We start from the raw sequence: 27,646 nt of genomic DNA on the forward strand, positions 1-27,646 counted from the left end.
TGCAGCTCTAAAGGAACTGGGCTTTATTTCCTCTAGAGGAACAGGCTACAACTGTTCACAAACCACGTGTAAACATTATTTGTGCCAATTGATTCGGAGAAAACTCCAGGAACAAACTTGCCAACAAGGTTTTCAAGCTGACAAGCAGGTATTCTTTATTGCGGCGCTGGGAAGCATGGGGGATAACTCCTCCTAACGTGTGTCTCCCCATTGCTACACAAGCCATCCTTATATAGTCCCTGGGCACACATACATATTCATGAGGCTACGTATGGATTATGTTATTTTCCAGAAAGTCCCCCACATGCGTACAGAATTGTGGTGGTCTCTGAGGGTCATTTACTTCTTCCAACAATCTTCATCACTTCTGGCAGCCTTTGAAACATGCGCAGTAGATGCTTATACCAGTTTAATTGGTTAGTTAGCACCAGAGACATAATAATCCTCCTATCCTCCTACTTATCAGTTAGTTTAACTGTAGCCCATCCTGGACACCTGCCATTCCCAGATACTCCTTATCCCTGTGTCCTGTTCTTCTAGACTGTTTTTCTTAAAACTAAGTCAACTATAACGATTTATCTTGGACAAGAATTCTCAGTATGTTCTCTAGCTGTACTCTATTTTTTTTCCTATGTATCATGCACTTCAGTAATTTTCCATTGCTACTGTTACAAAGCCATCAAACTTAACATTGCTTAAAACTAATTCTAAAGGTTTATATATTCAATTTCGTGATTTTGTGTCCCCCTTGTTTCACTAGACAAATTATATTGAACCTAAGCCAGTTCAGACATGTCTTAAACTGAACTTGCTTGTGAAGAACGCCACTATGTCCACTGTAAAATCAAGGAAGAATGTAAGATACAGCTCTGAACAAATATGTTGCATCCTTTCACTAAGCATGTGTAGTATGTCAATACATCTATAATAGTAGGAAACTATTTTGATCTTGTGTTGGTAAAAGCAGGTTGCAATTATTCTGTGTTTGTTAGTCTGCTAAAATATTTTTGGAACAGGTGGATATGGTGATTTACAAACTGTACCCCATCATGACAGTTTATTTATCTGTGCAATACTAGCATCTTCAACATATCAGTCGATGAATATGCTATCATACATGACAACACAGACCGAATTCCGGAGAGACCAGTCCTTCTGTGTGTCTATGTACATGAACAGTCGCATTCACTCTACTGATGTCAATTCACTCTACTGAGTGAATGTTGCATGAAGCAAAGCGCATGATTCAGTTCTTCACTGGCTCAGAGATGCATGCCTGATCTAGAAGTCAATGGAATATTTCCACTGATCTTAACAAGCTTTGGGTCAGGCCTTTGATGTTCTGAGCTGCCTTTATAAACAACTTGTGTACCAGAGGAAGACTATAGCCAGACTTTAATTAAAATTCAAAGAATACTACAACTAAATTAAAAATACACTTTTGAGAAAAATAAAATTACTCTTGCTTCTGAGAATTCTGAAACTATTTTCTACACAGACACAAAATATCACGATTATAAGTGATTAAAGTGACATTTTTTTCTCTCATTTTCCTAGTTTGTGCCTTTAACTGAGCCATATAAATTTTGTGTTGCTGGACTGCTTCCCTTGGTGTTTGTGTAGATCTGCTATATGCTTGCAGGGCAAAGAGGAGACAAGAAGAATATGGTTTTACAAGCAAAGACAGATGGAGAAGAATTTTGTATACCAACAAATTTAAAATTCTCCTTTTTTCCCAGAAACAGTAAGATTTGGAGTGAATTATATCCCTGTGTTAGTCAACTTTCTGAAGAGTTAGCAAGAAACTTTTTGAACAGGGTTTATGAACAGTGTTCATAACTGAATGAAAAAAGGTTTAAAATTGGCTGTCAAATCTATAGACATTTCTAAATGTTATGTTCTAGTTCTGTCATAAACAGAATAAGATACAAAAATATTTACCTATGAGAAAGAGATTTAAATATTCATTGCCTCCTAGACTGACAGAACTGAGGGAGAAGACGTAGTACCCCAAGCTTCCAGTGAACCAGATCAGCCAGACTGTGATGGTCCTTCTTGCAATGTGCCAGTTACAAAACAGGTCTAAGATGTTGTGCTTCTTTGTTGAGGATGTGTCACTGTCACCCATTCTGCCACTCACTAGATCATCTTGTTGGACAGAGTAGAGTTCAGAAACTTTGCAGGGAGTGCTTACTTTATTCCATCTTGCCATTATATTAATTACTTTTTGTGCATCTTCATATCTTTCCTTTGACAGGAGCCAAAAAGGTGTTTCTGGGAGCATCCAGCAGCATAAGATAAAGGGAAGAGTTGCTATGGAGAGAAATATCTGATAGACCCACCAGGTCCGAACCAAAAATCCCACAAGTGCCACAACCATAATTCCCATAGCAAAAAAAGCATGGACATGCATAGAAGCCCAGGTTCGTGCTTTAATGCCAACAAATTCAGTCACATAAACAAAAGCCACAACCAGATAGCCACTTGAAACCTAGGGGTTTGGGGTGGGAGAGAGAAACAAAAACAGTAGTGAGGTTTGTATCTACTTTCTTTGTACATCAGCAATAAAAGCAAACAGCTAACAGTGCTCCACATTCATGTACACTTCATTGTCACTACACTGGCATGTCCCACACTGACAGAAAAAACCCTGCAGACAAATCAGATGGAGAAAAAGTTCACTCAAAGCTCCAGAATGCCCAGGCACTGTATTTAAAAATGTGATTTTGTATATTTCTCTGTAGTGGGGGAGAGCCAGCAAGAAACACCTGAAAAAGAGCCTAATTTGTTGATGTCACTAAGCCCTTCACCTCCAAAAATCATGTCCTTTCATGACATAGCAAGCTGGATGCTGAGGAAAACTGAGGTCCTGTGAACTAATTGGCACTTCTGAAAATCTTAACCTTGGCTTTTAAGTAGACTATTAATAATCTGTACATCAAGAAACTGCAAATTTATTGAGAATTACCTTCCACACTCTTGTAAATTTCTCATTAAATCAAAGTCTGACAATATTGGAAGAGAATCCCATATGGTTATAGGTTCTTATATGTTATCTACTGAATGCAATTACTGGCATGTTCTGCATTATAGTATTTCTTCACTGAATATATATATTATTGAGTATCTATTTCAATTTCTCTAGCGACAGTCAAACTCTTGGTATCTCAAAGCATTTCAAAACACAGCTAGAAAATCTAGACTAGAAAATATTCCAGTATATTGTTTAGATTAATCAATTTTCTGGTTAAAAAATATTCCAGTTAATAATTTCTGATTCTCAACCCCCTGAACCTGGTAGAAAAACTGCACTGATCTTAGTGGCATGGGGCTAGAGCTTTAGACCTCATCTCACAGGTCAGTCACAGTGGGCAGTTAAAACCTACAGAATTGGTCTAGTCAGAGCTTTTTGCTTTTCTAAATTACCACAGCCTCTAGCATCAACAGCCAAAGGAGTCAGAAGAGCAACTCCTGATGATCTCATTGTTTGAGGCTCAAATGCCCCTGCAGTTTTGCCTGCTAGGAAATCCTTCTGAGCTCTAATCAGGAAAAAGGTGCTCCAGATGCAAGTGCTGTCTTGACTAATGTACTGTCAGCAGCAACAAAATAAATTATGTGATTATTTTCAAATTTCTAACCTACTTTAAGTAAGTTGCATCATTTTTTCTGGCGATAGCATTCTAATTTCTTTATGCATCATATAATGGAAGACTACAAACATTATACTTTTGGATGTAAAATAGCAACTTAAAGTCACTTACTATGTAAAAATACTAAATATCAGATTCTGGATATATATCATACACATATATAAAATTATGTGTGTCATTATGCATAAACACATATACTGGAATAACCATAAGTACAGTATAAACATCTAGGTGCTTAACAGGTCTACCTATGTATTTAGCATTTCAGATGTACCTTAAAACACCAAAGAGATACATGAAAGAAAAAATGTGCATCTCTCCTCCATCACTCAAAACAGTAGAGATAAAAATCATAACTATAGATTCATTATATTATGAAAAATATACTTCAATTCTAACAATAAGGAGAAATGCAACGGCGTTTGTGGATTTGTGGAAATCAAAGTTTGCTGCTCACACTTGGTATTTAATTACCAGTCCAGCAGAGGTTGGGACGGAGGAAGTACCAAACACTGCTTCATACAGATGTTTTCTATTAATTCAAAGAGGTAAAGTGCTGTGGTCCAAGAACATTCAGACTCTCCCTGCTCTGCTGAAATAAGTGTAACAGAGGGGACTTTAGAACAATGAAGTAGGTAGGTAATAATATAAAGGGAGTTTCTCCTGAGAACAGGTAGGAAATGACAAGTAGAGAGAACCAGGATGAACATCCTTTCTTACCATAGCAAGGAGGAAGCGCACAATCACAAAACTGTAGTAGTCGAATGTGAAGGCCACTGCGATGCCAAATACAAACTGACCAGTACTTGTGAACCATATAACACGCTGTCTTCCCAGTCTGCAAATCACAGCAGTAATAAAATGATGAATAACCACAAGCATTCAATTAAAATACGACAACAAAAGTAGAGTTGTATTTTTCTGCAACTCCAGAAAGCCTATCTGGAAGTGAGTCTGAAAATACTGTACTTAATACTTTCACTCACCACAAAAACAATAGTTTAGTTACCTGTATTAATTTTTCTGTACTTTCAACCTTCAAGAAAAAGGAAGCTCCAATGGACAGAACTTCCATTCTACAATTCTTAGCTGGAAGCGATGTGCAGAAGTGAGAATTATTTACTGCTCATCTCCAGTTTCAGGTTTAACTTCTACATAACTAATCTGCAGATGTACTCTGTTATTTATGAGGACAGTAGGTAAGAATAATTTTTCACATATTTTATATTAAGTAATTATAGTTAATAACTTCTAACACAATTTAGCTGTTATAACACATGCCATCTCCTGCCAAACACCCAATTTGAATCGTAATGAAAGGTTTCTGTAACATATCTCTGTCCACTTATTTAAAGTTGAATTTCCCAATAAATGACAATTACATAGTTCCCCTGAATTTCTGATTGCATCACAACACAGAAGCATGTATGTACAAATACAGAAATTCGGGAAGATCATTTACTAAGAGCAAACAAAGTATGTCAAATACATCAACAATATAGTAATTTCCAATGTAAAAGAAGGACATTTAGTAAAAATAAACTTCCATTTGTTTATCTTCTTCCCACATCTCAGAGAGAAGATATACCAAATAGAGCTAGTTCTCCCTAAGCAAGGGAACACATAATAGCAATAAGAAGCTAATCTGAGGAGAAAACCTAGAAATCGGCAGTATATCTACAAGACTCTATTGAGGATTCATTATGTTTTATCTACAAATGTTCTTTCATACAAAACGTGTGTAATATAAAACACTGATAATATACTCTTGGACTCCTATTATCTAGTCCACTGCCAACAGCTTTTCACAGATGTGGATATTGTGTTTTCACAGACAGTCTGAAGACTTTCAGGGATGTGGGCTCATTTATCAGTTTTCCTTCATGAGTATTTGCTACTGTATTGAAACAAACCCTATTTTTCTCCAACCTTGACCTGGAGTCATTTACATTTGGTTTGTGATCCCTGCCAGAAGAGATCCCAGTGAGTCCTAGCTGACAGAGCAATTCTGTTGGGAAATCTGTGAATTGATAATGGAAGAGACCCATAAACTTACTTCCCACCAGCCAGAATGTGTCAGAAAATGATCACTTTCAGCTATAAAATCTACAGTTGTAAATCTGCAACTCAGAATGTATGTGTTATCTTTACTGGTTGTCCATGGCTTGAATTTATGGAAATCAGAACAATATGATCATAACCTTATAAATCACATCTGAATATTAATTAATAAAGCTATGAATGATTTAAAGGGATCCAGAGCAAATGTTGGCACTATATTCTGGTTTTGTATTAAACACAGTTTTACAAAGCCTTGGATAGGGAAGCAGAATTGAGTCCATGTGTTCTGAAAGCCAAATTAAAAAAAGGATCATCTTTACTTTTACATTCCCATGTTGTAACTATCCCACCATAGCATTGTGCTAATGAAGGAAATCAGAAAATTACATGCCTGGTCTCCTTTTTCTGCTTATACTGCTGACTGTGGGATAAAATGTCACCCTTCACCTGACAGAGCTGTTAGTCAACAAGCTCCTCTACAGAAAGATAAATAACACTAAATAAGCCTTCAAAGCAAAACACAGGTGCATAAACTGCCTGAGACAAAACCAAGTACAAAATAGTATGGGTGTTTGATATGGATTGAGGGGCACAGCTGGGTGTTCTTCTCGGGTAGGAATGTGTGGTCTTGTGTTGAGAGAGAAAACCAAGAAAAGCAGGATACAGATGTACAAATTGAGTCTCTCTAATGCTTCTGAGACCAGCTCTGATGCTGGATCTCAGTGTGTGATCTGAGATTACATCCAGGGAGGAAGTGCTGGGGATGGGAGGGATGAAAGACAGCCTTAGTACTGTGAGCAAGAGACTGGTCAGGTTGAGTCCCTCCATGGACTGACTCTCCTCATATTCACACAGAACTTTTTATGTGCTGGTAAGTAAGTGAAACTACAGCTCAGCTCATTGACAACCATTTTTTCTCCCATTTGGAGTAACCTTCAAGAGTCTAAAGTTTAAGTTAACTATTCAAGGAAAAACTATATTTGGACAGCAAGGAAAAATATGGTACAGAAAATTATGGGTATTTATTTTAAGAACATGGGGCCTGATCAAACCCTCAAAGCCCTTTCATCAGCCCCACAGAGCTCTATTCATGACAGAGGTTAAGATATTTGAGTATTTGAAATACACTATTTTTAATCTTCTAGTAGCCCTTCAGTGGTTTATAATATCCAGAAATAAAAATTTATGTTTCCATAAGGAATCTCTCCTCACGAAAAATGGAACAAAAATCTACTCCCAGGCTTTACTGTTGCTATTACTACTAACTCTTGCTATTCCTGCTAAACAAAGAGCCTAAAATGCTAGCTGCACAGAGCAATGGCCTAGAACAATTGATGTATGAAGTAGGGGGAAAAATCTAAAAGTGGATAATTTGCAAATACATTTTAAAATAGTATCAGAGAAAGAAATTAAGTTAAACATAACTGTGAATAAAGCAATATACAAAACTCCTGAATTAGGAGTACATAATTACAAATACACAATGAATGAGAACAACAAACAGGTAGATATACGTGAAGCTACTGCAATCTGAAGCTACAATCTTCAGAGGATGGCAATTTACCTGTCAGCAATGTCACCAAAAATCACTGCTCCAAACAAGACTCCAAGCATGAATGTAGGCTGGATTAATTTTGCAAGCCATTCTCGGTCACAGACCAGATCCCACTGTGTAACAACAGTGCTCTTCCACTTTGTATCATCATAGAGAAATCCATCAGAACAAGAAAATACGGACTTGTTGCCTTCATATTCATATGTCAGATCCAAACTGACTTCTCGTTTGGACCTGCTGCACTGATCAAGTTCCCAAATTTCTCCATTTTCCAGCTGGACTACAATGTAATTTTCCGCTGATGCCCATAGTGTCCAGATGTCCTCTATACTTGATACGGAGGAGTTGTGGAAAAGAATACTACTCACATTTCCAGGGGTCCCACATACAAATTTAGGAGTAACAGCCATGAACACAGATGCTAAGTAATGGATACCACATGACATAGCTTGAAAGACAGTTGCAAAATAAACACATGCTTGAAATCTGTAAAGGGAAAAAAGAGTTTACCAAAGAAAAGCCCTCTATACATGAAAAAAGAATAAATCAACAGAATTATTTTGCTTGGATCAGTAAATGAAGACATCATTCAAGGGTCTAATATTTTGTTACACAGTGCTGCTTCAATATTATCTAAGCCCTGCAAGAGACCAAAGATGAGATCCACAGTAATCTGTTGCTAGAAAATAATATTACTTTTAGTCATGTGTTTAGCCATACACAGAGAAGACCATTTAAAAGAAACAATTCTGAATTTAAGCACTTAGTTTGAAGCAACCTTTTACCCCCTCAATTCTGTACAGTATAATCCCTCAAAATAAGGCATTAGATTACTTGATTGGTTAGAAAAAACTCAGGTTCTGAGGGATGGAGGTATGTGCATCAAATAAAACAAACCAAACACATTATGCACTTCATTTCACCTAATTTATCCATATAACTGTGTTCTGTGTGTCTTCCATCTCCCTATTTTTTCTTCAAAAGACAAAGAGAGAATGCACGTAGACACATGCAGAGGAAGACAGAATCTGAACAGTGTGAAATGTTTGGTAACAAAACATAGCTGTAAACTGAGTTGGGTTTTGGCTTAAACAGGGTGTGCAGTTCGCCATTAAAGATTGTATCAAAGCAAATGTGGTAAAAGAATGTTTTATGCATAGCCTGAACTTTGGCATTTTAACAGCTTTTAAAACATGCTTGACATGGAAGTAAATCTCAGTATAAAAACTGTACATGTATTCTGAATTTTGAAAGACTTGCAATGAAGTCTAGGATCACTGAATGCAAATTCTAGACAGTTTCTTATAATCTAAGCATAAGGAGACTTTTCCTCAATTAAATGTGAAAACTATGCATATAATCAGTACATCTGTTCAGCGAAAACAACATAGCTTTGTCTTCTCTTTCACTTTTTATTTTCTGAAGGCAAATCAATTGCACTAATTGAAGATGCATTCAGTGAGCTTCCACATGTACATCCTTACTGCAGTGCATGGTGGGCCTTGATTGTATGAAAAGAAAAGCAGCTCTTTTTTAATTATCAGAGGCTATCTCTGCTGAAGTTATAGAAAATGATGCCTAAAAAATAATTGCCTTGAAATGTCTAATGGGAAAAGTCAGAGCAATGCCAGTCCCCATAACAACTGTGGCCTCCAGATTGCTCCTCTACAAAACTATCTCCAGAATCTATCTTTGAATTCCCATAATTAAGATTGGAGCAATATTTAGCCTAGGACTTCTAAATCATCTATCAGCACAATTTCTAATTAATTTCTAAACTAACTATAACCAAAATATTTAGATAGAATTTGCTGAATACATTGTCTTAATATCCAATTAACATCTGCAATGAAACAGTTCTCTCGTGTAACATAACTCCATCCACCATTCTCATTCTCCTTTGTCTTTTATCTCATGATTCTTCTTTCTTTCCTTGGTAAATGTAAACCCAGTTGCCCATCCTGTCTTTCCAATAGCATTGTTGCTCTTCAGGTGCAGCGTTTTTTATCCCTCTTTCTCTTGACAACAGCTCTATTAACTTATCCACAGTAGTCTGAAGAAAGGGTTGAATTGCTAAACCCATCATGGCAGCCTAAAATCTGGCTCCACTTCCATCTTGATGACATTCCTTGGCAATCTCGCAGAGGTGCTGTGCTGCTTTTTCCCAGCAAACCTTGTGAGAGATACTGTAAAGAGAGGCTAAACATACCCACAGTATCCCTTAAGCCTATCAATTCCCTCTCAAGAGAACAGCTTCTTGAGGATTAAGCAGGTAGTCATAAATCAAAGCAAGGCTAAAACAGTTCTGAAAGGCTTTGAGGATATCCTGGACCACAAAAAAAGTAAAAGTTATCTGAAATGTAACCTTTGTTGCCCTATTAATGCAGACAAATGTGGTCAACAACAGTTTTTAGTTATTCTTCTCTAGTTTCATTTTAACTGTTTCCATCAAAAGTCACTAACACATTTTAAAAATAGCAAAGCAAGACCAAAAATCAACAACTTCGGCTATTGTTGCAGTATGCAGAATGACTGAAATCAGCACTAGAAGACCACTAGCAAGTAGCAAATTAAAACCCTAGAACTTGTGCACTTACATCTTCTACTAGCTAATAAAAAGTGGTATACCTGGTGCCGGGATCCCCGGTATATGCAGCATCTGTCATTATGCATCAGGAAACTGCAATCTCCAGTTGGTATTTCCCAGACAGAGGAAGAATTAAATAATTTCAAACTCTCATATGTTCTTCTCAAATTTCCTCATTAGCTCTTGCAGTACAAGAAATATGAGGAAATACAATTTCTTTTCCACCCAGTAAGAGCGAGCAGGACAATTATATTTATGTCCTTTCTTGTTGGAGAGGCTTCAAAGAAGATAACTTCTAAGGATACAGACTGAGAAGATGGCATGAACCAATGCATCACACTAATTTTTAAAACCCAAAAGCCAAGAGCATCACCAGGGCTCTGATTTGAATCAGGTCTAGCTAATCTCTGCACTAACTGCTCCCTTGAGAGTTTCATCTTATCTCTTCCTGAATGATGCTTGTGATCATACTTTAATAACCATTGTGACAGACTGCTCCACTGTCAGATCTTTTTGTTGGAAAGTTTCTCATTAAATCTAATCTTGATGTCTCTTTTTCCAGTGTAAGACTATTAGCAGCTTATAAAACATCCTTATGCAACCTTAAATAAATCTTCCCTGGTTTTTATAATTTCTTTGTACAGATTTATCAGTTATCCCCCTCTACTTACTAAAACTGTATAAATTACAGTCCCTTACCCTTTCCTCATTTTTTCTTTTTGTCATATAGCAAAGTTTCCACCCCTATAAAAAGCAATAAAGGATTTATTTTTAAGGAAACACCTGTGTCATGCCATATTTCATTCATCTTTCAAGGGTTTAACTTAGAACATAACTGATTCTTGTAAAACTCTTCTTCCATTTTTTCTTTTCCTTATTTATCTCCAATGAAGGAATCCACTTGGCAGTTATTATTTTTCTTACCTAATTTGCAGCACCTATGCCAAGCAAACAGAAAAAGTCAAACAGAATGCCAGATACACATTAATAGATGTAATTTATGCTGCCTATGAATTCATTTAAGAACAGGAAAATGTATTTTTACAACAAAATGGCCATGTTGCTGCAGAATCCTGCAAGGTTGATTGAACTGCAGTTTTTTAACCTCTACATGCTCAATAAAAAAGCCAAGGAGAAGGAAGGGGGAGAAGGAACAGGAGAGAATGAGGCCTGATATGAAGCTAGAAAGGTATTTGGTAGCACTAGTGGCTGGAGGCATCCCAAACTACACAAGCGGGCTGCCACTGCACTAATGGGCTTCTCCCCTGCTTGTAAAACGAAGTACTGCTCTCTCCAGTAAAATTCCATATTGGGCTGGGCTAAGATTCTTTCTGTATACATACACACATGCATATATACACATATATATATATATGTAAAAAACACACACAAAGTATTCTGAAAGCCCTCTTTTGCTCCAAAGGCAAAATCCATTGCCAGCTGCAGTAGTCATGTAGTCATCCCCACTACATGCTAAACTGAAAAGCCCAACATTAAAAGCAGTGGAGACTCTCCTCTGGGGGGGAAGAGCTTTTCTAGAAAGACCAGTTGGACAGAGGTCAGAAACTTTGTTAGCTTGCATAGTTACCAAAAAGGAAATAATTAGGCCATTAGTGCAAACATAAAGCAAGCATTAAAAGTATGTGGGGAGGTTGATATGTGGGATGGAAGAATACTATAGATGCATCAACCTTTGCTTTCCAGAACAGCTGAAGATTGAAAAGGAACAGAGAGACACAGGCCCGGCCCCATAGTAGACATGGTAGGCTTTGGTTTTCTAGAACGGAGTTTGAGGCAGCAGACAGTGCTGAATGCAGAGGAACATAAAGTTTTTACCTGCTCTACTGCTAATTTGGGACCCCTCTTTTGGACCTTTGGGTGCATGATTTTTTTTTTCTCAGCCTTCTTGTCTGTGGCCATTTCAATGTTCTTCCCTAATCTTAAAACCCCAGAGTTGCAGCTTTTCTTGTGGGAGAACTTGATGCTGGGGGAGCACTGCCCACCTGCCGGGGGAACCAGGAGCAGCCCCTGGCAACACTTTGCTATGTCAGGAGGTCTCAGCAGAATGTACACAGGTCATACACTTCACTGACCCTGGGGCACAGGTTAAAGTCTATGCTATCCTTGATACCTACTGTAAATTATTAACTCTTTTCCTGAATTCTTAAGAACACTGGACTGATAAGTAACTCCTTGATTACTAAGCTTTAATCTATTACAGGAAAACTTGTAATATAAACCTCTTAGTATGCTCACCAAACTCCATTCTAAAGTTACATTTCCCTGAAAAAAAAAATAAATATTGCTGGTCATGCATCAGAATTGCACAAAAATACCATTGCAGTGCAATAAATACTCTTTAAATTCACCAAAAGAAAGTAAAGTCTGTGATCTGTTTTCCTGAGCTGATCTCAAAAAGGGCAGGTTTTGGCAAGGGTCATTTATAAACCAGTTATTTTCACATGCACCCCCTGGATTACATAACATATATTGCTGCAAACAGTAGTTTTCAATGACCTATTTTACAGGCTTTTTTCTTTTAAAATAAACATACTTTTTGCATTCTTTAAGATCTGTAAACATGATGATTATCCTAAAAGGTATGATAATCTCTCCCAGTGTTTTTCCATCTCTTCAGTGACTTGCCTTGGGAGATAATTATTTGGCAAGCACATTTCATCACTCTTGCCAAGAGTGTCAAATATAGAAGTCAAGAAGACTTTGTAGGTTACTGCTGTAGTATAGAGACTCCTAATGAATGCCAGAAGTTAAATGAGCATAAAACTGTCTTCACAAAAGCTTGAGCAAGACACAACATGAAAATGTTCCAGTCTTTCTTAGATATTTCTGAGAAATTTCCTCCCAATTATTCTTTTTTCAGTTTACAGCTTATAGTAAACAAGACTTTACATTTTCTAACTTCTCCTCACAAGTTTTAAGATCTCACCAGTAAGAAAAGCAACAGGTAATATCATAATGTCAATGTTGAATTGAAGATGTATTATTCCATAAAGATAATTAACCAGATCTCAGACCACTGGCACTCTGTCTGTAGTAAAACGACACAACATCTCTGTGACCCTGTTGCTGTAAGGTATTTCCTCCCTTCTCCTTTCCTGCTGTTCATGCATCCCCTGACACACAGTGCACTCTATCCTCAGTTGCAATGGTACTTTTTATGTGGCCCGGCTGTGAATTTTATCTGAGAAACTGATCTAACTTGGAAAAATAAAGAAGTCAAAATAGATGATGACTAAAAAAAATAAACCAAGCCACATTAGTTGCTTGATCCAATTTATACTGCATCCATGCAAATGATCTGCACCAGTGTATTTAAAAGGTGGCATATCTCGCATGCAAAAATACCTGAAGTGAACATTGCTACATATGCATTAGAGAATAAACCCCCAGCCTCAGTCTACTTTTACCATTGTCAGTTATGGCAGGGACAAAACTTATTGTTGGACACTAAAGTTAAATAGAAGATGTTTCTGATAATATGTTTCCTTGTCTGTTCATCAAAGAGAGAAGAGAGGGAATTGCTATGTATTCATCAGAAGCTAATATAAAAATTTAAAAGTCATTTTAGTGTAGGACAGAATCATGAGGCTGTTGTATGATTAGCAAAAGGTTAGCACAATTCCACAGATTTTACAAGAACTATTTTACTGTTTGTCTTTTAAACAACTTTCTTAGCAAACTGCTTAGTCAGAAAACACAGCATGTTTTTGTTGTGCAGTGTACGCTCAACAGGATGGCTTCAGTGGAAAGAAACTTCCAGATACTTACTATTTCTGGAAGAACTTTTGTTCAGTAACCACTTTCACCTCTGTATCCCATCCTGCTTTGTTCTTATTATTTTGTTTTAATGTGAGAAAAGCCATTCAGCATTCTTTCCACTCTAAACCAGAAAGCTACGATGCACTTTCACGTTCAGTTTTCGAGAGGAAAGGAGTTGAATGAGTCTCAGGAGCAGTATTTTTGTTATGGCGCAGATTTAGAAGCAACTTTAAATACACAACAGATATTGCCTTATTTGACTTACAGTGTCAAGATTAAACTTTCTTCCCTCCTAAGGGTAGTTTAAACCACCAGTAAGACTTGGTCTCAGCCCACATCAGCAAGATGGTTATTTCCAGAATTTGCTTTCAGAGGCGGAAGATATTGTGTTGGACATACCAACAGCACAGATGTAACAGGAATAACAAAACCTTTAGGGATCAGAAAGGCCCCAGGAATTATGTATCATCACTGGTGATAATGTATGTATGTATCAACATGCAATCACCAAACAGCAGATATTTACCAAATCACACTATGTCTTAAACCTGATTCTCTGAAGAATTGTTACGTTTCCGTCCCATTGAATTTATGCATGTTTCACTCTGACTAACACAATCCCAATATTTATTCACCAGAGTCAATAAGAAAAATACGTTGGCTGCTCACTACTGCACATTTGCAATAAGCAAGTCACGTTAATGTAAAAATCAAGAATTAGTGCTACGGAAATAAAAGCCATACTTTTAAAATACTTTTTTTTTTTTTGGCAGTTAATGGAACTGTTCTGTGACTGTTCAATCGGGCACATTAGTCTTCTGCCATCACTTGTGACTAAAATAATCCAGTTGATAAATACTGCTGGGTTTCAACAGTTTAGTAGCATAGCTTTCATCTATGGACAGCCATGCACAGCAGAAGGGCAGCTGCCATTAAAGATGCCCTTAAAGGGCAGCAAGAAAAAATCCTGACATCTTGCTTGCTGTCAGGAGAAACTGCAGCTTTTCTCCTTCACATATTTATAGTATCTATCTTACAACTAGTAGAAATAAAGCAATAAAAGGGAAATAAAAAATGGGTATTTAAGACTTATCATCGAAAACACTGGTCAGACATGAAGTGGTGCACATTAACCTCTTCTTGTCAGCCTTCTTTCTGATTATCAAAATCAGTATTGAAACAAATTTTTTAATTCTGGTAAATTTGCACGCACAGAAGTAGCCATAAAGCAGGCCTTGAACTTGAGGTCATGGCTCCAAATGGGTCTACAGCAGTTACCAGTAGCAATCACAGTGGGAACAGGGCTGGCAAGCAGGAATGACCTGTGATTTCAACAGCAATTCCAACACCTTCTGATGGCAGAGCTGCAGTCAGTCTACTTCATTCTAGTTTTCCACTTGTCTTTTCTGCTTTACATGTGTCAAGGACATATACAAGGTAAATTAATTAGAAAAGAACATGATCATGCAGTTTTTAAGTTATTTAGGTTTGTTTTGGAATTAGTGTGAGGTGTCCCTGACCATGGCAGGGGGGGGTGGAACTTGATGATCTTAAAGTCCTTTCCAACCCTAACTATTCTATGATTCTATGATGGTTACATTTCAACAATAGTAACACTTCAGGCTCTATAAGCATCTAACATCTGGAAAATGACCATGTACTCTCTCTGCAGGCTATTACTAGAGTAATTTCTCACAGCAAAAACTCAAATCTTTGGTAAAACTTTTCTTTTGGTCAGCCTCTTTATAGAGGACAAATCATAGAATCATAGAATAGTTAGGATTGGAAAGGACCTCAAGATCATCTAGTTCCATCCCCCCTGCCATGGGCAGGGACACCTCACACTAAACCCAGGGCTCTGTCCAACCTGGTCTTGAACACTGCCAGGGATGGAGCATTCACTACCTCCCTGGGCAACCCATTCCAGTACCTCACCACCCTCACAGTAAAGAATTTCTTCCTTATATCCAGTCTAAACCTCCCCTGTTTAAGTTTCAACCCGTTACCCCTTGTCCTATCACTACAGTCCCTAATGAATAGTCCCTCACCAGCATCCCTGTAGGCCCCCTTCAGACACTGGAAGGCTGCTATGAGGTCTCCACGCAGCCTTCTCTTCTCCAGGCTGAACAGACCCAACTTTCTCAGCCTGTCTTCATATGGGAGGTGCTCCAGTCCCCTGACCATCCTCGTGGCCTTCCTCTGAACTTGTCCTAACAGTTCCATGTCCTTTTTATGTTGAGGACACCAGAACTGCACACAATACTACAAGTGAGGTCTTACGAGAGCAGAGTAGAGGGGAAGGATCACCTCCTTCGACCTGCTGGTCACACTCCTCTTGATGCAGCCCAGGATACAGTTGGCTTTCTGGGCTGTGAGTGCACACTGCTGGCTCATGTTCATTTTCTCATTGACTAACACCCCCAAGTCCTTCTCCACAGGACTACCATGAATTTCCTTTTTGCCCAACCTGTAGCTGTGCCTGGGATTGCTCCGACCCAGGTGTAGGACCTTGCACTTGGCATGGTTAAACTTCATGAGGTTGGCATCAGCCCACCTCACATGTGTGTCAAGGTCCCTCTGAATGGCATTCCTTCCCTCCAGCGTATCAACCGAACCACACAGCTTGGTGTCATCAGCAAACTTGCTGAGAGCACACTCAATTCCATTGTCCATGTCAGCGACAAAGATATTAAACAAGACCGGTCCCAACACTGATCCCTGAGGGACACCACTCGTTACTTATCTCCAGCCGGACATTGAACTGCTGACCACAACTCTTTGAGTGCGACCATCCGGCCAGTTCTTTATCCACCAAGTGGTCCACCTATCAAATTGATGTGTCTCCAATTTAGAGACAAGGATGTCATGTGGGACAGTGTCAAATGCTTTGCACAAGTCCAGGTAGATGACGTCAACTGCTCCACCCCTGTCCATCACTTTTGTAGCCCCATCATAGGCCACCAAATTGGTCAGGCAGGATTTTCCCCTACTAAAGCCATGCTGGCTGTCACCAAGCACCTTGTTTTTCATGTGCCCTAGCATGCCTTCCAGGAGAATCTGCTCCCAGATTTTGCCAGGCACAGAGGTGAGACTGACTGGTCTGTAATTCCCCGGGTCATCCATTTTCCCCTTCTTGAAAATACAAATCAGTTATTTAATTCGCTTCCATGCTGTAGTGTTTCCATCAGTTTATTTAAGCAAATAATTTCACAACATAATCTGTGAAGTGTCTAATGGAATTTAAATGCTTTTATTGAGATTCCATGTAATTATAGACATAGGCAGTACTTCATTATAAACAGTTATATTTCATTCTCCTTTTCCCATTTAGGAAATCTGACATTTTCTACTGCTTACCTTGATGACACATTGCATTAACTGTGTTGAAACTATGTAAATTTACATTTTTTATATCGGATTTTTTTTCATCCTATTTTTTTCTGTCTATAATCCTGAAATAAAACTAACTGGTTTTCATATGAATTGTGTTCTTACTTATTTGTTATTCTAGTTACATATTTCTGTTGCAAAACTCTGAACCTGGTGTAGCTGAAAGTACAAATACATGGATTGAATACCAAGGATTGAATATCAATGATTTAATAACCTGGTGAAAATTGTCCAAACTGAAGAAAATAGCAATTTTGCAAAATAATTAAGCCTTATTATTGCATAGTATATTATTATAGTATTATAGCATTGTCTCTATTTAATTTGGTTTTGCTTATATATGAATTGTTTAAATACATCGTTATTTAGCAGCTACATACTACATTTAAAGGGAAAATAACCTCCACGCCAACTTCTCTCTTTGTGTAACAGAGTAGCTTGTATCTTCTACTTAAAGTCTGATTAGGACAAGAACACAAGAGCAAAACATAGCCCCCTTCTTTCTCTCTTTTCAGGAGTCTACACTGATGATCCACCAACAGTTCATCAGCTCTTACAAGGGCTGTTCAGAACAAAGGCTCTTCCAAGATCAGGCAGTCTGTCCTACCCATGTTCTTACTCATCCAGGTGAGTATCCCTGATAGGCTATCTTCTCCAAGGCAAGGCAGTTTACCTCTAAATCCATATAAAAGAAGGTTACTGAGCACAAGAGAACTTTCAGCATCTTTTTGCAGGTTTGTAGCTCCGCTTCTCTCCAAACTGTTCCTTTTCACTGCGGATGTGTAACCCACTCTTTGCCTAGAAGTTCTTAACCCATTTTTGCCAAATGGTCATGGGAGTCTGCCCCATAATAAGGCATTATTAAATTATTAATTCCCCTGGAGACCTTTCCAGTTTGTTTTGTTTTGATTAGCAACTTGGTCATGAACTTCTGTCCAATTTTTATTTACCTATATCCCCTTCCAGTTTCAGTCCTAAATATGAGGTTTGCCTGTTCCTCCAAAAGACAAGAAAAATATTCCTGTTTTCTCTCCTGTGAGAGATTTACACATTGCAGAATATATAAAATAGTATGAAATGCCGAAAGTTGATTTAATAGATACTCCCTTGATTTTAGCTAGACAAAGAGCTTTTCTACACCATCTCTTGCCAAACTCTTAACAGCAAATATTGATCTATCAAAAGAAAAAATATTTTCATTGATTTTATTGGTTGCTTATCTCTTCCATGACCAACAGACAGAGCTATTCTATATTTTTCTTGATTTCTTAATGGAAAGCAATCTTTTCATTTCCTGTCATCTTCAAGGAAGACAATTCTACTACCTTCCTCTTTAAACTGTTAAAATTGGAAGCAATTTAAATTAAAATCAAATAAATGTAAATTACAGATTTGACTGTTCCTAAGGCTAAGAATGCATTTTGACTTCTTATAAAATATATCTGTAATACTTATTCTACCTGCTTATACCAGAGTACTGCCAGGTTCTTTCCTTGAGTGTTTCTCTTATGGTAGCTGATACAAAGGAATGGTCTGGAATAATGCTGTTTTCTAACCTTACATAATATTTTCAAGTAATATACAGGTCTTATTCTCCACAAGAATCCAGTAAAGAAGATGGATTCTGCTCAGACCTACCATGATCCTTCTACATATATCTGGTTTTGTACCAGCTTCTCTCTCTGTTCTCAATGGATAACTGAGACAGAACTGAGCTTGACTACGCTGATCTACAAACAATGACACTTATCTGAGGAGCCTAAAATACAAGCGTAAGTGAGATGAGGTCCCAGGTGCTCTGACCGGGAACTAACACGTACTATCTCTCTTTGAAGGGTGGAGCTATAACAAGCTTATGGTATTTCCCAGCTCTGCTGACCTACACCAGTTACAAAGACTAAAAAAGAAAACCAAACGAGAAAAAGAAAAATCCAAACAATAACTTGTTCTGGAATATGAGACATTAGTACAAATCGCTTAAATGTGGCATCATCAGTATAATCTCACCATATATCCAATGGCTTCGTGTCAGAGAATGCTTTTGGACAGCTCTTATCTAGTATTGCGCATTTTTCACCTTTTGTATTTGACTTGCTCTCTAGCACTAGGCAGACATCCACCAAATTAAATATTGTATCATAGATATGGTAATGTTTATTTACAGAACAAGGGTAAATGAGTATTATTAGTAATATTTTCCAACTTTTCACCAAGGACACAAAGATCTACGCCTGCAATTTAAGGGCTAAAAAAATTTATTTTTGTCTACTTTTTAAGTTCTAAATGATTGCATTAATCTCCCTTTACCTTCTCAGAAAGGTTAAGGTTTTATTCCCTCACTTTCCATACCTTTGGTATTTCATGTTTCCAGAACAGGCTTGATCTCTTATTTCTCTGATCTTAATACTCTCCATTCAACAGTTCAATAAGATCAGTCTTTCCTGGAATTACCTGTATTCAAGGAACTGATAGCAAGTATTAATGGAAGGCTAACAACATAGCAAGCATTGTAACAGTAGTATTGTTGCATACATGGCAGTTTCTCTGATGTCTGACAGTCTTGGCCTTGCAACTGAGACATAGCTACTTCAGTTGGTATATTTTCTGTCTTGCTATTTCTTTTCCATATTTCTGAGAAGCAGAGAATCTCATGTTCTCGCTCAGCTGCTGCAGCTTCATGCCTCAAGCTACCTTAAATAAAACGCCAGCTGTGTATGCATCTAAGTTCCATTCTTGTTGTGTATAACAAAATGGTAGCACAGCAATTTTTATAGCATGTGCTGAAGGCTTCTGGGCCCTTAGAAAAACTCTCTAAATTTAACATTGTTTTCTACTTGTATCATTTCACTTCCTGCAATAAACTGGTCAAATTTTCCATGAGTAAGCCCTTTAATACAACATTTCCTTCCAACTTTGAGATATCTTAGTACTGAAAATCATGACTACTGTGAGAAAACTATTGACAGAAACTTTCATGACAGCAATATCTCAGTCCCGGGCATTGTATTACAGGGAACACACTGTGCAGTGCCTTATATATTTCATTTTCATTCATACCATAATATTTTGGGACAGGACAGCTTATCATCAGCTCCTAGATGCCTGTGATAAATGCCTCATGCTGCCATAACTATATCCATGCTAGAACTTTATGTAGAAGCCACCCTGGGGGGCTGCCAACATTTCAGAGGTGCAGTCTGAATCTCAGCAGCTGTTTTACAAATCATAATTGATTTACTAGCCTTAACTGTGGCTTGTATTGCAGGTTTTAACCTTAAAGAAGTAAGGGATAGTACAAGTGTGATTTCACCCTGGTTTTATATGGTTATTTTTCTGTTATTGTGATCTACTTTTTAATCTACTTCTACTGTTATAATCTACTTTTTCAATCCAGAAATAGGCAGGGTGATATTGCCAGCACATTCTGCTGCTGTACACTTTTGGCTATGCAGATCCTGCATTAGACTGTTTCCAGTACGACCTGGATCCCAGCAAGTACCGTTAGTACCATTTGCAGGCCACACTGAAAGTGTGTTGTCACCGTTATCCAGGAGCATTTGCCAGTATCCATCTGATTATGAGACTTGAGTGTATTTCTACTTTTGTCTGGTCAGGCACAGATAATAAGATCTTTTTTTAAGCTTTAGATTCTGCCCTGTGAAAACGCACAGCTTGTCTTGCTTCTCCAAGGTTATGATACCATTCAGAAACAGGATCAAGTACTCTTTGCAAAATATTCACACACCATCACCTCCCCCAAGAAAAAAAGGAAAAAAGAAGAAATGCAGTCAGGTCCACTTATTTTATCCTATGAACATCTGAGATGAGCACAGACTGACTCAGATTTTGTAATATAGCACAGCTATAAAGCTGAAGAACACTTATCAAACATTTCTGTCAAACACTGCCCTTGACTAGGAGCCAAAGGAGGACTTTGATTTGCGATTCTTCTGTCTGGTACATTCCACTAAATACAAACAGCTGTTCACTCGCACATTTTGAAAAGTGAATGACAGATATGTTGTGATAAACTTTTCCACTGTATAGAATAGCCAGTATATCACAGAACTGTTAGAGTTCAAAGGGACCCTTGGAGATCACCTGCCATAGGCAGGGGCACTTTCCACTAGACCAAGCTGCCCAAAGCCCCATTCCAGAAAAAGCTGGTAATGCTTCCATTTTCTAAGTTAAAGCTAATCATCTGTTCAGATGCTGAATATGACTGTCTGTTTCTCCATACTAACTTGGAAAAGAAAAACCAATTTATTTGCATGTCCAGCAAGTACACTTCTCCAATTGAAATATTTACTTTTCTTGGGGAAGAAGCTTTCAAGACATCTGTAAAATACTTCAGTTTGAAAAATAATTGCTTGAAAGTATTCTTATTTTCTTTCTTTTTTTTTTTGCAAAAAGAAGTGGTGAGTATGATCTTTGAGATACTCGGGATTCTTTGTTATTTGATAAAAACCCAAGAATTCCTGGAAGTAGCCTGTACACACCACAATTTGCAGAAGATGCAATCTGATCACATGGGTTGTGAGCTATGAAACAAGACAGAGGATAAGGGCATCAGCATGAAAATAGGAGCCTGTAAAAGTTCTGAGATGTTAAAAGAAGGTAGACCATTTGGTGTAGGACTTTAAAAGTGAACCAAGAACACTACAAAGGAGAGAGAAGAGAAATGGCATTTACACTGAGTGTTCTGATGTTGCTACTATGGCACTGACCAGCAGGGCCCGCACTGCAGAAGTCCAATGCGAGTATCAATCTCTACAAAAGTCCAGCCTTTATTTTTTCACAAACTAAGCATAATCTCTGGTCTATTTATGAGCACTACAAAAGTTTTGGGGGAATTAACAAAAAATGTCGAAAGTATTGGTAATTTTATTACTCTCTACTAAATCCCACGTTTGGCTGCAAAAGGTGAGCTGTATCAGAAGTAGCAGCCATTACTAATCTTTGTATTGGTTGCTTCTAACGTCCAAACTGTAGCAACTCCACTGACCAGGCAACAAGTTCATATAAGACAACAATGTAAAGATATCAAAAAGTGAATAAATACACAAACATTTCAGTAAAGAGCAGTCATTGTTAATTTATTAGATAGTCTAACTACTAGTAAAATACATTATAATACCAACATTTGGAAATCTGGATAACTTCCTCAACTTTGTAAAAGACAGAATATTTTAAGATAAAAGGCAATCCTTTAAAAGATTCTAGAAATACTTCATCACAAGTCCCAGAAATCATGTCAATGACACTCGTCTTTCCCTCTTCCTGACAATTTTCACCACCTGCTTTTAGCTAAAGTATAAACCAAGTCTTGAAAGCTGTAAATGACAGGGGAATCTCTACATATAATACAAGCTGCATCTCATAGCTACCAGATGTTCCAGGGGGGAAACCAAATCCTTACTCTTACCCACACTTACAATAGGAGGTACCTTACCAGATTTCTCTCTAGACAGCTATTCCTGATTAGATCGTGTTTCTGTTCAGCACTCTGTCATAGTGTAGATCAGAGCTGCAATATACCTAGACTGTTTCTCACCAGCAAGCACGTAAGTTCTGTGTCCTAATGGTAGATTAAAGTCATTAAAGTTATTATAAGCCCTTTAGCTTAGCTGGGAACTAGATGGATGGGCAGTGTGAGCCAGCCAGACTCGAAGGCACACCTCCCAACTATGCACATGTTCTGCTACCTACCTTACACCCATTAGTCATGTTACCCCTTTCAAAGCACGGGGGCCTGCCAGTGATGGCAACTGCCTGACTACATCCTTTTTATCTGACAGGCCCTGTGTGGATGTTTGCAGTCAAAGTGGGTGGGCAGAAAGGGGTTAGGGAAGGGGCAGGGGGCAGAAAGGGAAAGCCCACTGGTATAGTTGGGCATGGAAGGGTGCAGTTCAATGCAGGTAAATTTGGCACTGTAAGGCCTGGCAGCACATTAGAGATGAGGCCATTTGAGGCAGTCAGGACTATTTTTTTTCATTCACCTCTGTGATAGCAAGCAGTGATCTCATGCTCCAGAGACAGACTCCAGAACAAGGTTTTAAAAAAAACTTGAATTTTCAGGCCACAGATGCTACCCATGTCCAAATGCAAAGACTGACATAAAGTTTTCCTTTAATGGAAAAGGATATGGAAGCCATTATGTTTTCATGGCTGTTCATGAAAGATCCCAGCCTCAAGACACCTGTAAGAGCTATAGCATCACTGAGACTTCTGAAGAAAACTAAACCGGAAAGCAAAATACTGTCAGCATCCATATGAATGTCAATTCTGCACAATTCACAGTCTTTCAGTGAAAGTTTTGCATATGTGCATGAAAATAATGTTTATATGACTATATATTATATACATTACATATACATAAAGCATCCATACTCTCACCATGTATATATTTATGCAGATAAACAGCTGGCCAATCTTTACTACATCTGTCAGATTTTAAGAAAACGAAAACAGCCTCAAAATGCTAACGCTCGTGCTGGGATTGCTCAGACTTTGTGGTAGATCTATAGAATCTATATGCATTGCTTATACAGGCCTTATAAGAATTGATTAAACTGAAGAAATTATCAATTATCTGTCAGTCATGATGATGCATAAATACCAAATAATCAGAACTAACTTCAGAGTTATAGTTAAGAACAACTTTTTATACAAAGTATGATAATTTACCTAGCAGTACTGAGGGATTAGGAGCTTTTTGTATTTGTTTGAATGGGTGCATCTACCATAAGCTACAATTATACTTACTCCTAGCACATAATCTTTGAAATCTCAAACAGCCATGAGTCTAAGATGCCTATACAAACTCTATTGAACTGCATCTCAAATATTCTGGCCCCTAGATGTGAGGTTATCACTGTAGAATTGTTCTCCCTTTAGTTGCAAGAAGTAGTTGTGAAAACTTTATCTGAAGCATAGATACATGTTCCCAAGTAGGAAAACTACTTAAGTAGTTATTTCAGTATTCAGAGTCAAATGCCTGCTTTCCACAGACCACACAAGAGAGAAGAACAACAGCAACAGTGAAATAAACTGATTGCTATGATTTCTCTCCTAGTTCGCACAGAACAAAGTTTTCCTGCTGAGCCAGAACTGATAATGAATGAGATACTGTTCAGATAGGCCTGTAAATCACAACTTAGCCAAACATGTAATTTAAGCATAGGTCCCAGTTCAGCAAAGAAACAGTCTTTCCATCCTAGGTATCTGCAGAGGCTATTTGATACCCACCACTACTGCTTGCCCATGATACCAAAGAGCCACTTCTGATGTAAAGCTCAGATATGCACTTCTACCATTAAAAAAGAGCTCCCACTACTTGTTCAGAACACTGCTCCTACCCCGATAGACAGGAGATCAGCATTGTGGGTTAGGCTAGAAAGTGTGACTGAGCTAGAAAATGCAACATTGCAATTCAATTGCTTGAGCTTGTAGCCAAATTGTGACACACTGCTCTGTTCCAGACATCTGTTCTGAGGAGTGTCTGCAAGATCCATGCTGACCAGCACATCGTGAAAGTACAGGACAGAACCCACTGTGAAGGTATGCGCCTCTTAGTCTTAAGCTCACATCCTCTAAAATTTCATTTCATTATGAAACATTTACTCTCCATTACTTGCTATAAGCAGAGTCTCACACACCAGCCATGCATCCATATTTACAGAAGCATACACACACCCATACCACATCAGTGTATCCCATCTAACTAGGCCAGGCCTGCATACACACACATCAGAGCCACAAACCACATTGAAGAAAACTTGCCACTATGCAACCCACCATTTACCTTAGAGATAATCCCCTGCTGATAAATATGCACACATATATTACATATCCATGTATGACATACAACAAGACAACAATAAAACCACACTATCTACCCCATGCAAGCCTGTGCCTCTGTGCAGAAACAGCCCACCTGTGTGTTGTACAATACTCTTATACATACTGCTTGTACTTCTTGTCACCCCTGACGAGCTCAGGCTGTTTCAGGCCTGGGACTCTGTGTGTGGGGCTGCATGCTCACATGTGCAAGAAACGTGTGAACATTAAGTGTCTAAGAGTGCATGTACACAAATGTGTGACAGCGTGAATAGTGTGCATGAATACCTACAGGTGTGTGAGCCTAGTGTGACTGCTAGTGTGTGCATGCATATGTGAAAGTGGCATGTATATATGTGCATGCATAGCTTGTGTGAGCATATGCATGGTTCACAACACACATATAAAAGACTATATATGGGGATATGTAGAGTGCTGTGAATAGATGCATCAGTGCCTAGCTCTAGAGTGTGACGTTATACACTGGGTTGCAGTGTGTGTGCGTTAGTTTGCATGTATGTTAACATGTGGGTAGTGTATATGTCAGCTCCTCTGCATGTCTGTGTGTGTGCAGTGTATGTGCACGTGTGTAAAATGCATGTGTCAGCCCCTTTGTGTGCGTATCGGTGCTTGTGCCTGCCCCTCCAGTACACGCCGCAACACACGGTAACGTGTTCCTGCGGCTGCCCCCGTGTGCCTGTGAGTCCCGAGGGTAGCTTTCCACCCTGTTGCTCAGCTATCCGTCAGTCCCCAAGTGCGGATGCGTGCCTGCGGGTGTGACGGTGCCCGTGTGCGCGGTGCCCAGGACGCAGCCCACAGCCGCGCTCCCCACTCGGGACGGGACGGGGCTGCGCCGGTACCTGCCGAAGTGTCCCAGGGAGTCGAAGAGCAGCTCGGAGCCGAGAGCCATGGCGGGACGACAGCAGCCCAGGAGCCTCCTTGTCGCTGTCCCGGCGGTGCGGAGAACGGGCACCTCCTTCCCTCTCCCGTCCCGTGCCGTGCCCCGGCGGGGTCCAGCGCCCCGCCCGCCGGCCCGCGGCAAAGGCGGTGTGCGCGGCTCCTCAGCGGGCGGGACGGGGGGCGGGCATAACGGCAGCAGCCCGGCTGCCAACCGTCACCCGCACGGCGCCGGTCGGCGGCCCCGCTTGCCTGAGCACCAGCGGCTGCCGGCCGGGGCGGGAGTACCTCGGCGGCACGGAACTACTGACCCCTTCGGAGCTCTCGCTCCTGAGCGGGTGGTTCGATCCCTCGCCCGGACCGAGTGCCTCGGGAACTTCCCTCCAAAACGTGGGTCTGTGCCCACGCCGCCGCGCGGCATCCCTGTTTTCTACACTAAAATGAACATTAAAGGAGGCAATTATGTGCTTACATCTTCCTGTGGCAATCATGTATAATCTAATGTATTTAGGCTCTTGCATATTTCATATGGATGTTTTCAATTAGAGGAAAGTATAAACAATTTTTTTCCTCAGGACATTACTACACTGTTCATCATTTTTAGTAGCCTTATAATCTGCTCTGTTATTCGAATATATTACATGTGTATTTTTCCAAAGTTATAGCACAGAATGCAAAATCCTATAATTTAATAAAGGTGAAATATGTAATCCCTCCTGTACCTGTATTACTGCCATTAGTACTCCAATTTGTCACAAAGCCTTAATTATGTTTGGGCTTCCTTTTCTGTCTTACCCAGATAATACATTTGAACTTAAGGATTAGCAAGGTGAGTCACAATGGGAGATTGCAGTACTTATTTAGTAGGTTTTGTTGGAGCAGCCAGGCTCGAGCAGCCCAGTCACTCTGGGCTCTGAGAATTAGGCAAGGTACAGAAAAAGACTGGTGGAGGTGCAACTCTCATATTTAAGGTTTTTCTTCCCCACAGCACCTGATTTCCCTTCTCGAGTAGATCAAAGTTCAAAGTTGTCCCTGCTCTGAGTGAGGAGGTGGATCAGAGGCGGTCCAAAGTCTCCTTCTAACCTAAATAATGTAATGATTCTGTGATGAGACACATCTCCAGCAGATTGCATGAGCTCCTTCTGGGATACCCTATTGAAAAACACAGGGGAAAAAACAAACCAACCAAACAAAACCACAAGACAAAAAACCACCCCCCAAAACCAACAGACACAAAAAAGCCAAGTCAATCCAATCTTATTAGATTCATACTTAATTTTTAGGAAGCGCAGAAGAAATTGAGAAGTAAACCCCCTGTTAAATCACTGAAAGTCAACCTTTCTTTTCCAAAATCTAACCCAAATACTTCTGCTACCTCATAGGCTGTCAGGTTCCACCATTTCACAAGGAAATGTGCCTTTAAGAGGCTCTGGCACCAAGCAAGCACCACAACTGTTTCTCTGCACAGAGCAGATGTTGAAGCTTTGGGGTGACAATCTGTTCCAATGTAGACCTGGAAAAAGCAGATGTTCCTCAGGCTCCTTGGCTCCGAGTGACTCCTGACCAGACCAGCAAAATGAGCAAACATCATGTTACACAACTCAGAGTCTGAATAATAAGTTCAGCAGAGGACTGCTTCTCACAGCTACCATGTTGTTAGGCCCCTTACCTCACCCAAAGAGCTTTGAAGGCATTGCTACTTTTGACAATGCTCCCCATACATCTTTGTGCATCTGCAGAGTTTTAACACAGAGTCTAGAGTTTGTTGCAGCTACTTTCTCAGGGACTCTGTTGCTGTTACTTTCTTAGGATGTATAAACCATTAAGTCTAAGGACAGACCTGTTTGCTTTCAGTAAGATTTTTTTAATTGCTCGAGGTTTAGCTTA

The 27,646-nt window shown here is 39.1% G+C and overlaps 1 protein-coding gene across 1 annotated transcript in view; it reads right to left on the reverse strand.

The window, feature by feature from the left end:
- The window catches only part of SLC22A16 (solute carrier family 22 member 16), a 32,305-nt gene extending 6,535 nt beyond the window's left edge, over window positions 1–25,770 (reverse strand). The window contains exons 1-4 of the mRNA XM_005154685.3: window positions 25,723–25,770; window positions 7,276–7,752; window positions 4,371–4,488; window positions 1,942–2,491 (exon numbers count right to left, since the gene is read on the reverse strand). Of these exons, the coding sequence (XP_005154742.2) occupies window positions 1,942–2,491; window positions 4,371–4,488; window positions 7,276–7,712 (1,105 nt within the window). The 5' untranslated portion in view covers window positions 7,713–7,752; window positions 25,723–25,770. The remainder of the gene's footprint in view (window positions 1–1,941; window positions 2,492–4,370; window positions 4,489–7,275; window positions 7,753–25,722) is intronic.
- Between the last annotated feature and the right edge of the window lie 1,876 nt (window positions 25,771–27,646).

This window comes from Melopsittacus undulatus, chromosome 3 (genome assembly GCF_012275295.1).
Source record: "Melopsittacus undulatus isolate bMelUnd1 chromosome 3, bMelUnd1.mat.Z, whole genome shotgun sequence".
NCBI lineage: Eukaryota > Metazoa > Chordata > Aves > Psittaciformes > Psittaculidae > Melopsittacus > Melopsittacus undulatus.